Source organism: Anguilla rostrata, chromosome 9 (genome assembly GCF_018555375.3).
Source record: "Anguilla rostrata isolate EN2019 chromosome 9, ASM1855537v3, whole genome shotgun sequence".
Taxonomy (NCBI): domain Eukaryota; kingdom Metazoa; phylum Chordata; class Actinopteri; order Anguilliformes; family Anguillidae; genus Anguilla; species Anguilla rostrata.
In genome coordinates this window covers 7,201,176-7,214,691 of record NC_057941.1, presented here as the reverse complement: position 1 = coordinate 7,214,691, position 13,516 = coordinate 7,201,176, and the positions used below count along the sequence as shown (strand labels likewise).

Sequence of the window (13,516 nt, the reverse complement as noted above, 5' to 3'; positions counted from 1 at the left end):
CCCCACCCGCACCTTCCCCTCTGAGCTCCCCCCCTGCCCGCCCTCTCCAGGATAGCCCCCCTCCCAACCCCCTCTTGCCCCCCCGTTGCCCCCCCCCCGCCCCTCCCTGCTCCCCCTCCCCCCCGCTGCCCCCTCCCACTGACCTCTCCACCCACCGTCCGCCCTCTCCTGCTAGACACCCACCTCCATCCCCCCTGCCTGCCCGCCCCGCCCCCTCCCCGCGCTCACCGGAGAAGATCTTCCCGGAGCTGCCGGCGATGGACAGCAGGTACTGCACCAGGTGCTGGGCGTTGGAGGTCTTGCCGCTGCCGCTGCGGCCCAGCAGCACCACGGACTGGTCCTGGCGCGTGGTGAGCAGGCTGCGGTACGCCGCCTGCGCCACGCCGTAGACGTGCGGCGCCGAGTCCTCCCTCCGGCAGCCCTTAAACATGTGCATCACCTGACCCGCGCGCGCCCAATGGGAGAGAGAGAGAGACAGACACCAGGAAAGGAAAAAAACGTGAGAGGGGATAAATTAATTTTATTTATTTATTTCTTATTTAACCTTCGTTTACCCAGGGTAGATTCGCTGAGCACGGATGCTCTTTTGCAGGAACGCCCTGCTTCACACTCATACACATTCACACCTGGGAGCTGCCCAGTACAACCACAGTCCTCTTATTGTTGGCCACTGAGCAGCTCCACTGGAGGGAGAGAACATTGTTTAGCCAATTAAATCAGGGGATGATTAGGTGGCAAGTTTTTTGCGAGAGCCAGATCTGGGATTTTAGCCAGGACACCGAGGAAAAGGGAAAAGAGAGCAAGAGAGAGATACAGTGCCGCCCGCTACATCTCTCTTCACTGACAAATCATTTCATGAATAATATTTTTTTTTTTATCTTCTAACTTCGTAACTGACGGGTAATAAGTGCCCCGGGTTCGTAGGGTGTGGTCAGCCGGGGCAGAAAGGGGAGGGAAAAGCACAGTCATTAGCGTGCGTCCACTGGCCCTGTTCTGCTCAACCACAGCGCTCTTAAATCTCACCGCCCCAAAAACACACGCCCTAACACCGCTGCTTCGGCTTTCCTGTGTATTCCCCTCATCTCCGACGCCCTGCCCAGCACCTCCTGGACGTGCGGCTGTACTTCTTCATCTCCGCGCTGGCTCAGCTCAGCCCAGCCCGTCACAGAGGCGCAGGCGGCCTCCCGGGTCAGCCCAGCTCATAGGAAACAGAGCCGTAATGGCCGCCGTCGCGCCCGACGCCGCCACTCGAAGCGTCACTCACAGAACACCACTGCGCTCCCTGCCGCGCTCTCCACCTCTGAGAAGTAGGTCACGGCAAATGGGCCTCCCCTCGACCAGACGCCGGCGACAGAGAGCGCTGAGTCCCCGTAATGAAGACGCACGGATCGCCGTGTCGCCCGGGGAACCCATTTACGGCCCGATCTGTTTCCTGACCTAACCGCAGCTCTGAAGCACAAACACACGTAATGACGGATAAACGCGGTAAAAGCCGTGTCCTATTACACGTGTGGTTGCACTGCAGGTTAACCACTCGCGCCCGCTGCTTCTGACCGACGCGGGTTCGATGACTGGGGGATTCTGGGATGTCGGCACAGCAGGGGGGGCCAGGAGGGGGGAAAGGGGGGGGGGGGGGGAGCCCGCACCTTTTCGGAGTACATGGAGGGCGCGCTGAGGGGGTTGATGATGACCATGTTGAGCCCCGCCTGCGTGTGGATGAGGTTGCCCCCGTAGCGCTGCCGCAGGGTGTGGATGGCGCTGGACTCGTTCAGGTAGAGCAGGGACGCCAGGTCCTCCACGCGGTCGTACGACGGCGGGTTCGCCTGTCCGGGGGGGGGGAGAGAGAGGTCAAAGGTCGGGAAGAACAGGCATGAGGAGGCCTGTGAGGAAGAGGCCCCAAAATAAAACCAGCGCAAACCTGCAACATTCAGACTTGGGGCGAATGGCAATACAGGGTCATCAGCTCCTTTAGGCTGGTGATATTCAGTCAGCCAAAGCGGTTCAAAGTTTTGACGCTATCGCTGCTCTCACTGTAAAATACGGTCAGCCGAATTGCAGTAGTCGCTGGTTGCCACGGCGATAGGGCCTCTAGAAGGTGCTGGTGTCATTCTGCAGCAGACGTCTCTTATCAGGTTGCCGCGGCTGCAGCGCTGTTAGCAGTAGCCGGCGCGGCGGCTTGACCGATGACTCCGAGCCTCCTGCCGGCGGCGGATTAAGGTTCGATCGCCCGGCACCGCGGCCCGGGCCTCTGACCAGACGGGTTCTTCTCTACATCCGTCAGAAGCGCGGCCGCTACCCAGAGCCTGTCGTTATGTCATTAGGCCCCTCCCCCCTGCGCTACCCTCACACCGCTCCAGGGACCGCCCCCCCGTCTCCATGACACCCACTTCACCCCGCACCCCCCCCCCCCCCGCCCCCAGGGCTCAGGGATGACGGACAGCAGGGCGAGCGAGGGGCTAAAGGAGGAGGACCGAACGTGGGCCCTCCCCCCCCTCCCCGGTCAGACGGGGGCGGTACCTTCTCCACGTCCTCCTCGTCCACGTCCAGCAGCGTCCCGTCGTGCTCCAGCCGAATCTTCACCTTCCCCTCCGGCAGGCTGCCCGCCTCCGTCTTGATCAGCGTCGCTACGGGAGACAAGGAAACAAGGAAGCTCGCGTTTCAGAACCCGTCAGCTTTCTGAGTCTATCAGTAGTTTGCGCTGCAGTACTGACTGCATTTATATTTACATTTATGCCAGTTAGCAGACGCGCTTATTCAGAGTGATTAGGGTGCAAGTGTTAACCGTTTTACACGCTCGCTGTGTAATGTGAGATTAGTGTGGGCTTTGTGCACAGCCTACGTTTCCTCTGCCTGGATTCAGACGCAGAACATCTGGACAGCTCAAAGGGAGACAAAGGGAGGACTCATTTCCCCACAAGTGCAAAGACAGCAAAGACAATAACTACGTGCTGTTGATCGTGTTTGATTGGACGCTGGTGGAGTCACGTGACCTGACCGACGCACGCGATTGGACGGGGCGTGTCCGTACTGACCCAGGGAGAAGCCCTCCTTGTGGACCAGCCACACTTTCTCCGTGCCGTACCACGCCTGCTCGGCCGCGATCTGCTCCTCCGTCTTCACCTGCGGGAGAAAGGGGACAGGGGTCAGACCAGCGTCCTCGGCCAGTACAGACAGCACAGGCGTCCTGCAGCTCTGCGCTCGCTCGCTGCGACCGGCATCCCAGCATGCCTTGCTCTCTCTCTCTGATTTGTCGAGGTAGAGCGGCTCTCGTCGGTCCCGCGCGCTGAGAGACTCGCTCCATCGCTGCGACAGGCTTCCCAGCATGCCTTGCTCTCTCTCTTTGATTTGTCGAGGTAAAGAGAGAGACGGGCCTGACAGTTCGGCGGCTGGAGGGGCGTTCGCTCACGAAGAGATCAGAAAGCGAATACTGTAGCTCTGCCCCCATCCGGCGCGGCCTCATTATGGGCTTCAAAGGGCGCCATGGCGACGGAGCCCGGGCCCCTCGGAGAGATCCCGCCGCTCGTCCTGAAATGGCGCTTACGCCGCCCCCGCGTGGCGGCAGACGGGGGCCGGGGCCCGCGTGGGGAGCCCGGGCGAGACGGGCACGGCGGGCACAGTGGGCACAGCGGGCAGCGCTTTGTGTTCGCCAGCGCAGGGGGGCGCTCTGAAGAACAAAGAGCTCTCCTCCAGGGTGGCTTTCCCTCCGTCTTCCCTTTTTTTTTTTTTTTTTTAATTACTCCCCGATGAAAGGTGGAAGCGGGGCGGCGGCGGGGGGGAACCAAAGACGCCAACGCGTTCCCGACTAAAGGGGACTAAAGCCGGCCGGCCCGTGCGCCACCGCGTCCTTGAGACGGACGGGACAAGTAGGGGCAAGCGGGCGGGACGAGGAGGGGCGCGGCGACGGACAGGAGGGCGAGCGGAGCGGGGACGAGGAGAGGCTGAAGCGGGGACAGAGAGAAGCGAGGGCGGGACGAGGAGGGGCGAGCGGGCGGGACGAGGAGGGGCGAGCGGACGGGACGAGGAGGGGCGAGCGGACGGGACGAGGAGGGGCGAGCGGGCGGGACGAGGAGGGCGAGGACGGGACGAGGAGGGCGAGGAGGCGGGACGAGGCAGGGGCGAGCGGGATGAGGAGGGCGAGCGGGCGGGACGAGAGGGCGAGCGGCGGGATGAGGAGGGGCGAGCGGGCGGGATGAGGAGGGCGAGCGGGCGGGATGGGAGGGCAGCGGCGGGGACGAGGAGGCGACGGCGGGTAGAGGAGCGGGATGAGAGGGGCGCGAGGGGCGGGATGAGGAGGGCGAGCGGGCGGGATGAGGAGGCGGGATAAAGGGCGGGAGCAGGAGGGCCAGCGGAGCGGACGAGGAGGGGCGAGCGGGCGGGACAGGGAGGGGCGAGCGGGGGACGAGGAGGCAGCAGGGCGGGACGAGGAGGGCGGCAGGCGACGAGAGAGGCGACGGGCGGGAGATAGGAGGGGCGAGCGGCGGACGAGGAGGGGCGAAGCGGGGCGGGGAGGGGGGCGGAGGCGGGCGGACGAGGGGGGCGAGCGGGCGGGATGAGGAGGGGCGAGCGGGCGGGATGAGGAGGGGCGAGCGGGCGGGATGAGGAGGGGCGAGCGGGCGGGATGAGGAGGGGCGAGCGGCGGATGAGGGGGGCGAGCGGGGCGGGACGAGGGGGGCGTGGCGGGATGAGGAGGGGCGAGCGGGCGGATGAGGAGGGGCGAGCGGCGGGATGAGAGAGGGGCGAGCGGGCGGGACGAGGAGGCGCAGGGGCGGATGAGGAGGGGAAAGCGGGCGGGATGAGGAGGGGAGCGGGCGGAGATGAGGAGGGGCAGCGGGCGGGATGAGGAGGGGCGAGCGGGCGGGACGAGGAGGGGCGAGCGGCGGGACGAGAGGGGCGAAAGGGCGGGACGAGGAGGCGAGGGCGATGAGAGGCGAGGGCGGGATGAGGAGGGGCGAAGGGCGGGACGAGAGGGGCAAGCGAGAAGGGCGAGCGGGCGGATGAGGAGGGGCGAGGGCGGGATGAGGAGGGGCGAAGCGGGCAGGGATGAGGAGGCTGGCGAGCGGGATGAGGAGGGGCGAGCGGCGGATGAGGAGGGGCGAGCGGGCGGGATGAGGAGGGAGCGGCCGCGGGATGAGGAGGGGCGAGCGGGCGGGCGAGGGAGGGGCGAGCGGCGGGACGAGAGAGGGGCGAAGCGGGCGGATGAGGAGGGGCGAGCGGCGGGATGAGGAGGGCGAGCGGGCGGATGAGGAGGGGCGAGCGGGCGGGATGAGGAGGGGCGAGCGGCGGGATGAGGAGGGGCGAAGCGGCGGGACGAGGAGGGGCGAGCGGGCGGGACGAGGAGGGGCGAGCGGGCGGGATGAGGAGGGCGAGCGGGGATGAGGAGGGGCGGGGCGGGACGAGGAGGGGCGAGCTGGTGGGCGGGATGAGGGGGCGAGCAGGCGGGATGAGGAGGGGCGAGCGGGCGGAGATGAGGAGGGGCGAGCGGCGGAGATGGAGAGGGGCGAGGGGCGGACGAGGAGGGCGAGCGGGCGGGACGAGGAGGGGCAGCGGCGGGATGAGGAGGGCGAGCAGGGCGGGATGAGGAGGGCGAGCGGGGCGGATGAGGAGGGGCGAGCGGCGGATGAGGAGGGGCGAGCGGGCGGGATGAGGAGGGCAGCGTGGCGATGAGGAGGGGCGAGCGGCAGGGCGAGGAGGGCGAGCGGGCGGGACGGGAGGGGCGAGCGGCGGATGAGGAGGGGCGAAAGCGGAAGCGGATGAGGAGGGGCGAAGGCGGGATGAGGAGGGGCGAGCGGGCGGGATGAGAGAGGCGGCAGGCGGGGACGAGGAGGGCGAGCGGCGGACGAGGAGGGGCGAGCGGGCGGGATGAGGAGGGCGACGGGCGGATGAGGAGGGGCGAGGGCGCGGATGAGGAGGGCGAGCAGGAGCGGGACGAGGAGGGGCATGGGCGATGAGGAGGGCAGCGGCGGGATGAGGATCCAGCAGTTGAGAGCGCTCACTGGATTAAAACTCAGGCTGAAATGAGGAGCTCTGTGCTGCAGACTGGAGCCCCTTGTGAACACACTGCTGCTGTACTGGGCATGCTGTACTGGGGGAGAGAGAGTTCAGTGATTAGGAAGCAGCGAGAGCCGCTGTTCCACATCACAGGCTCAGGCACGGGGTGGGGTGGGGGGGTGTCCTGAATAAAGCACGTTAAAATCCGCTAAAGAACACCAACATCGGGACAGCAGCATCATACCACTCCACAGCAACGCAAATGACCCAAACAGCACAATGCTGGCAGACCACAAAACCGCAAACAAAGAAGAAAAAAAAAAGCACTCAAAAGGCATTCAAATGTCATGTGTCACAACAACCGGATGGATCAATTCCCCCACACCCCCACACAAGTCATCATTCGCTTCTTTATGAAGGTAAAACAAAAAAAAGTGGAAAACTACAGAAACAAAAAATAACAAAAAAAGAGGTGGCACGGCACCAAATTCCACTCCGTGGTTTCAACGCAAGCACAAACACCGGGAGTACACCAGACAGTGTAGAATACTGAGGACTGCTGACAGAGCCAAAATGGCGTACAGTTTGGTATTTTAAAAAATCACAGAGGTTAGATTTATCTAGATTTAGCACACCTGCACTCCACGGGAGAGGAGCGTGCCCCTGACACCACTGGAGGAGAAACAGGAAGGAAGCTCAACTGTGTGCTGGCTACTTCCTGTTTGCGATGGAGCGCGTTTCAGGCGCTTTTCCTCAGTCCTCTCAGTATTCTACAGGGTGGCCGCGTGGGGATTCTGGGATGGGGGGGGTCACAGCAAATCGACAGGCAGGCCGCACATTCGAGGGCGAGTGGGCGGGGGAGGGGGGGATGGGGGGGAGAGGGGGGTCAGGGGTCGGGGGGGTCAGCACGCAGGCACGGCATTGGCCCAGACCTTGAGTTGGGCGGAGGCCGCGTGGGCAGCCTGCAGAAGAGCCACGGGGTCCTCATCCACCTGCCCCTGCGGGACGGCAGGCAGGGGGGGGGGGGGAGGCGGAGGAAACAGAGTTAAAAATGATCCCTGAACTCACAACATACACAACAAACGCTCCGATAGGCACACAACAGCAGCTCTTCGCAGGTTCTGACTCAGGCCCCTCAGCTCGTGTTCAAAACAAAGTCCCCTGTTTTTTTATTTTCTGTTCTCGTTGTGTATAAGATGGGAAACAAATGTGGACTTATTACACACGGTAATACGGAAATAAATCGTCTTTTAAAAATGGTCAATTTGATCGGTAGTTAATCAGCTAATTAGGTTAAATGAACCTTTAGTCCATGTCGTAATGTCGTCATGTTAATGTGTGTATTGTGTATTTAGCTCATTCACTTCTCGCCAGCTAGCGTGTTAGCTGGTGAAATAACTTAAATGTAGGCTCATCTGGGAGTGAGATAACTATAATGGCTAATGGTAGCGATAATTTGCAGCAATTTAGAATTTCCCATTATGTGCAAAATAACCATGCACTTGCACTAACTGATGAAGCCAATGCTAACGTGAGTCCCAAAATGCGCTTGCTTTTAAGACAGTTGCCTGGTTACAGGTGCCTTAATGCTGCTTGAGAAGTAGTCGGGGAGTTTACAGCCTCCTGGCCAGGGGAACACAGACTGAGTCTGTCACATTAATGTCAGATGTGCTCTAAAAGGGCAAGGAGGCAGGGACAGGCACACACAGGCAACGACAGTAACCGCTCACTGACATCCACGGGGTGGCTGTGAACAGGAAGACAGAGAGAACACACACAGGTCACGCCGGCACGTGCCAAAGCTCTGACAGTAAAGGCATCAGGACCCGCTGCTGTGGAGAGAGACTGTAGCGTAAGTGCAGGAGATGGTTCTCCCTGAAGTCTAACCAATGGGGGGGGGAAAGTTTGATAATTAAGCAGCACGTCTTATTCAAACTGGTAAAATCCTGTTTGAGACAGCGGGGGCACATGGCTGGTGGGGGGGTGGGGTGGTGGTTGGGGTGGGGTTGGGGGGGTGGTTAACACAGAGCTGGGAGTCAATACCAGGCAATGAAGAAAGGGGCGGGAACGGACACTCCGAAATCACTAACCTACCTTCCCACACACCCAATCACTCGCAAGCCCCTAACGACACAAGACCCACACACTGACAGGGAACGCACGGGCCGCTCTCATGCAACACACCATCAACACATCATCACACCATCACACATGCGCTTTCAATGAGCCTTCAAGACAGAGAGCCGGAGGCGTCTCCAGCCACTGAGACCCAGCGGGCAGGGAAAAGAACCACCGAACCACATTACTGGGGGAGGAGCCTAAACATTCGGGTTTTTTTTAATTTTTTTTTTTTACACAGACTTTTTTAAAAGTGTTAGTCAAATAGTTAGCATGCGACTATAATTCCAGGTCATAAAGGAGTTGCATTTAAAAAGCACGTCCTTCCCTCTGTCTGTTTTCCGCGTAGCCCACGCTAACTGGTTCGGAGAGGAGCATTGCAAGGGGACATGGCGGACGGTTGGATGGCGGCTGCAAGCAGGTACAGGGGAGGGGGGGGTTAGTCTAGGACAGCAGGCTTACGCTCCAGCACGACACACGAGCGCACACTCCTCCCAGGCTGTGGGCGGGGCCCGGCGGGGGCGGGGCCGGCTGAGGAGGAGGGGGAGGGGCCTCCGGGGAGGAGTACGGTACCTGTGCGGAGGCTGTGGCGCTGGCCTCCGGCTCCAGCTAGCCACGCAACGGCAACGAGGGGGGAACGGCGTGAGACCCAGAGCGAGAAAGAACAGAAAGAAACAGAGGGAGAGATGGGAAAACGGGGTGAGTGAAAGGGAGGTGAAGGACGCACCACAACAGTTATGAGATGGACAGCGTGCCTTGCCCAAGGTAAACTAGGAGAGGGCCAGCTGGTGCTGAATGAACTGAGACCTGGTCAGACAATCACATTAGCAATTTCCATTAGCAATTACACTGGAAATTTAAAGCCATTAATTACACTGACATTACACTGTTCCTTATGAAATGGATTTCTTCAGATCTGCAGCACAGCGAAACCCTTTAAAAAGCCCAGCGCACGCTCCCCATTTAGTTGGAAAAGAAAAGAGAAAGAGAAAGATGGAGAAAAAAAACAAGAGATGGTGATGTTAATGAGTTTCTGGTAAAGGAGGATGAATTCTCCACCCCAGCGAACGTCAGCAGGGCATGGGGGAGTTTATGTGAAGAGACAGGCAGGGGAGGAAGGGGTTAACGAGAGCAGAGGTCACATGGCGGCATTGTCCCCGACCACGCCGCCTGCACGCACGCACGAGGAGCGCGGTCTCCACGGCAACCGTCCCCCACATTCCAACCAACGCAGGCAACGAATGTGTCGGGTTACGGAATTAATCACTGCTTATTATAACGTGCTCACATCTAATAATAGAGCGCTCAGCGCTCCCCCCCCCTCACGCAGCCCTCCCCCCCTCCCTCGGAGAAGTGAGCCTCGCAGTCCAGCCTCAGGATAATTAGGCTTGCGGTCCAGAGAGAGGCCTGAGCTAAGCCACACAGGACCCAGGCACACCGGTTTTGGGTGACCGCAGCCGGGACGGCCCAGGGGGACGCAAACGCACCTGTCCCAAATGCCTGCACACACAACGGCAGGGCCGGCCGACCGGGACACCCGCCCCCCCCAGACGAGTGAGTGCTATTAATAATTTACGGATGGAAATTAAAGGGGGGGGGGGGGAGATGGTGACGGAGGCAGAGATGGAGCGAGGGAGAAAACAGGCACGGGTCGGGACTTAGGGGATTTTTACGGGCACGCCGAAGATCCTCTCCAGCCGCCTCTGAGCCTCCTCTGTGTGGGACAGCGGCGCCACCTACAGGTCAGATCACCGTGTGAGACGTGCGAGTCGCCACAAGGAAGGAGCAGCTCAGCCCCGCGGCTGCATTACTGTCTGTTTATGACGGGCGTGAGGAGCAGGCTGCTCTGCTGCTCTGCTGCTCTGCTGCTCTGTGATCCACCCTCCCGCCAGCATGCTGCACACACACACACACACACACACACACACACACACACCTGCTGGGCGCTCCCAGGAGAGGGCTTCTCGGCCGGAACAGAGGAAACACGCGACGCTCCCTTCACCTAAATGCACAAACGCACACACACACACACATACAAACACACCCACACAAAAATACACCCATACAGATACAAACACACCCACACAAATACACACACGTGAACGCAGATGTACCCGCAAAAACAAGCGCACGCACACACACACGCACCCACACACACACACAGATTACTGTCGGTCAGAGGCACAAGGTACTGTACACACTGTCACACCATGCTCTGCTGCTCTACGTTAGTTGACACTTGAAACTGCTACACGCCCCCCCTCCCCCCCGCCCAAAAAAATACAGTTAACATGACACTCAGGGTTAAAGTGAGCTCAAACGGGCAAAGCACACAGTCCACTTTCTGCTGGAGAGACACAGGAAGACAAGCTACACAACAGGCCACAGTTCCCCCAAGTTGCAGAAAAGAAAAATATGACATTCATTTGTTGTTCCTGTCATCTGTCGAGTTTAATACAATTTCCTGCAGGGCCATGTTGCCCGGGTGACATATCCCGCTTTTAAGCCCTCTGTGAGACGCAGCAGCCTCATTAGGAACGGGCTGCAGCAGCCTCCCGGGACCAGAATGCACCAGGCGTCCAGCAGGCTTCCAGAACATTCCAACACAGCTCCAGCTGAACAAGCAAAGCTTCACAGCAAAAAGATGACACCGCACTCCCATGTGAAACCCATCAGGGGGAGCGACACAGAGCCAATTTGGGGGAAAAAGACTAGCAGACGGGGGGGAACGGATTCTCAGAGACCGAGAAAACTGTCTTCAGACAGGACCGAAGAGATTCGATGCCTCAGCGAACAGGAAGTGACCTCACGGCCGTAAACGCTGCAGCCTCCGACCACAGGAAGACAGGCTGGGCTTAATGGGCTTCAAATGACAAGTCAGACAAGGCATGAAAACACAAAGGCACTGCCACAGAGGTGAGTTTGAGACACCAGATAAAATCATTCCTTGACTAAGTGAGGTTAGGACTCCGGTTTTTAGCGTGATTCAATCGAGGTGAAGGTGGCATGAGGCTGCCACCAGCACAACGCAGGCACTACACCAGCACGGCACGGCAGGGAAGTACAACAGCAGCGAGGCAACCAGGTTAGTACTGATACCCAGCATGCAACGCTCATTCAGGTGCTCGGCTCAGCGCTGTTACTCTCGCCGCCACGGCGCCATGGAAACCACACCATGCATTCGGAGGGCAGGCGCTCTGTACCTCAGGCTTTCTCACGGAAAATTTGGGGGCTGGGATGAATCCAGGGGGCGGCGACAGGGGGTTGGATTTGGGAGCAGGGATGAATCCGGGGGGCGGCGACAAAGGAGACTGCTTAGGCGGGGGGATGAATCCAGCAGGGGGCGACAGAGGTGATGATTTTGGAGCAGGTATGAATCCAACAGGGGGCGATAGAGGTGATGGTTTCGGAGCAGGTATAAATCCAGCAGGGGGCGACAGAGGGGACGGCTTGAAAGCTGGGATAAATCCAACCGGGGGGGATAAAAGCGAGGGCCTGGGGGCGGGGATGAATCCGGGGGGAGGGGAGAGGGGATCTAATTTGGGCGAAGGCGGCGAGACCGGGGACGTGTCCTCCTTCCCAGAAGAGGAAGCTGGAGCTTCCTTGGCTTCCTCCTCCAGCTTCAGCTCCACCTCCCTCTGGTCCTCCTCCTTTTCCCTCTTCTCCCCGTCCGCCTCCTTCTCCTCCTCCTCCTCCTCCTGGCCCCTCCGCTCGGGGGGCTCGGGCTTGCGGTCGGGGCCGCGGAGGCGCGCCCGGTGCTCCTTGGTCCTCCCGCGGCCCATCAGGCTGGCCAGGCCGGCGGAGATGTCGTCCTTCTCCTCCCTCCTGACGGCGTCGTGCTTGAAGGAGAGCGCCGGAGCCCGGGGCGCCTTGGGCACGGAGACGGGCAGGGCGGGCGGAGCGGGCTCCTCCTCCCCGGGCATCAGCCTGCGGGCCACCCGCCGCACCACCTTCACCACCTTCTTGCGACTCAGGCCCTGGTCCTCGCCCGCGGGCGCCGCCGCCGCCGCCCTCTCCGCGCCGTTGAGCGCGCCGTTGCTCTCGCCCCCTCTGCCCGCCGGCTGCCTGGCGGGTTCCGGGCTCTTGAGGGACGCCCTCGCCCTGGGCGGGGACGGGCTCTGCACGCGCTCCCTACGCGTCCCGGGAGCCGCCTTCGGGCTGTCGGAGCGGGGGGCGTCCGGACCAAGACTCCGGACAGACTGAGACGGGCTGCTCATGCCGCCGTCGCTGTCAGACTGGCGTGGCGCGGGGGTGGGCGAAGGGTCCGAGGGAGGGGAGAGGGGCACACGTGGGACAAAAAAAAAAAAGTTTGAGACGCAGAGCAGCAAGAATCATGGGGGGGGGGGGATAAACCAGCTACCACTAGAATAACCACAGGAGCGGAGAGGAATACGAGAGCAGTGCTGACGGGGGAAAGCGTACATCACGCTGCTCTCCGGATCTCCGGTCCAGAAACCATAAAGATAATGACAGCGCGTTATCTTCTGCAGGAGCAATCAGAGAGGCTCCGTTTCGCCTGCTACCGCTCGTCGCCACGCGCCGTTAAACAACACGCACTGCGCCTAGCGGCTAGCCACGGCGGCGGCGGCGGCTAAACGCCCAGCGCAGGCGGAACGTTCCGGGCGAGAGGGGCACACTCCGCAGAACCCCCGCGCGGGAGAACCGTTCTGCCGCGGGCGAGAACGCCAGGGCGCGTAGCGGAGAGATCACAGATTTCTGACGACGGGGGGGGGGGGTGGGGGGGGTGGGGGTGTGTGTGTGTGTACCCTCCGAGCGCACGGTCGGGGTTGTGTGTGTGTGTGTGTGTGTGTGTGTGTGTTCAATCACCTCCAGGCCATAAACAACTGCGCATCCCTGACCGTACGTACGCACGCGACCAATAAGAGACTACTCCGGTTCTCAGAGCTCAGCGCAGCAGCGACTGAACACAGAAACTGAGCACAGGCAGCCGTGCCACAGGAAACCGTGTTCTGAGAGAGACCTGGCTGCGCGTTAATTAAGCCATAAACAGCCTAGCGCGAGCAGCGCCGCGGCACGCGGCAGGGAATGAGCAGATATTAAAAGCCGGCTCGCTCAGTGCTGTGACGCGAGCGTTTCCCGACGCAGTGAGTGAAATCACCCTGCTCATATTAGCAGCAGTGCTGCAGTGACCCCTCTGACGCTAACACGGCACAGTGACACACTGCAGATACTGCAGGCCTCTACAGACCCCCCTCCTCTCCGCAGTGCTACGCATTCACTCAGCCAAAATCCCATAAGCGGAGTGCGAGCTAGAATACTGCGCACACCCTGCTGTACAGTGATGTGTGGGGCAGGCAGGGTCCCAAAGAGGATACCCCCTATGAGGGTACTAGCTGGGGCAGGTGTTTTGGTGCCAGCAAGTTGCCTGCTGACGTCCCTCCCCCCCGCT

General features: G+C 61.0%; 1 protein-coding gene across 9 annotated transcripts in view; it reads right to left on the bottom strand.

Moving 5' to 3' along the window:
- LOC135262791 (unconventional myosin-XVIIIa-like) overlaps positions 1-13,516 on the bottom strand; it is a 137,190-nt gene that overhangs the window by 75,442 nt on the left and 48,232 nt on the right. For 3 of the 9 annotated variants that reach the window (XM_064350041.1, XM_064350047.1, XM_064350045.1), the window contains 4 exons: positions 3,033-3,120; positions 2,518-2,624; positions 1,647-1,823; positions 229-439 (listed from right to left, as the gene is read on the bottom strand). In XM_064350041.1, coding sequence (XP_064206111.1) covers positions 229-439; positions 1,647-1,823; positions 2,518-2,624; positions 3,033-3,120 — 583 coding nt within the window. Of the gene's footprint in view, positions 1-228; positions 440-1,646; positions 1,824-2,517; positions 2,625-3,032; positions 3,121-6,920; positions 6,987-8,679; positions 8,716-9,779; positions 9,843-10,042; positions 10,109-11,309; positions 12,342-13,516 lie in introns of all 9 variants that reach the window. The other 6 variants (XM_064350043.1, XM_064350044.1, XM_064350038.1 and 3 more) reach the window with 5 other exon arrangements.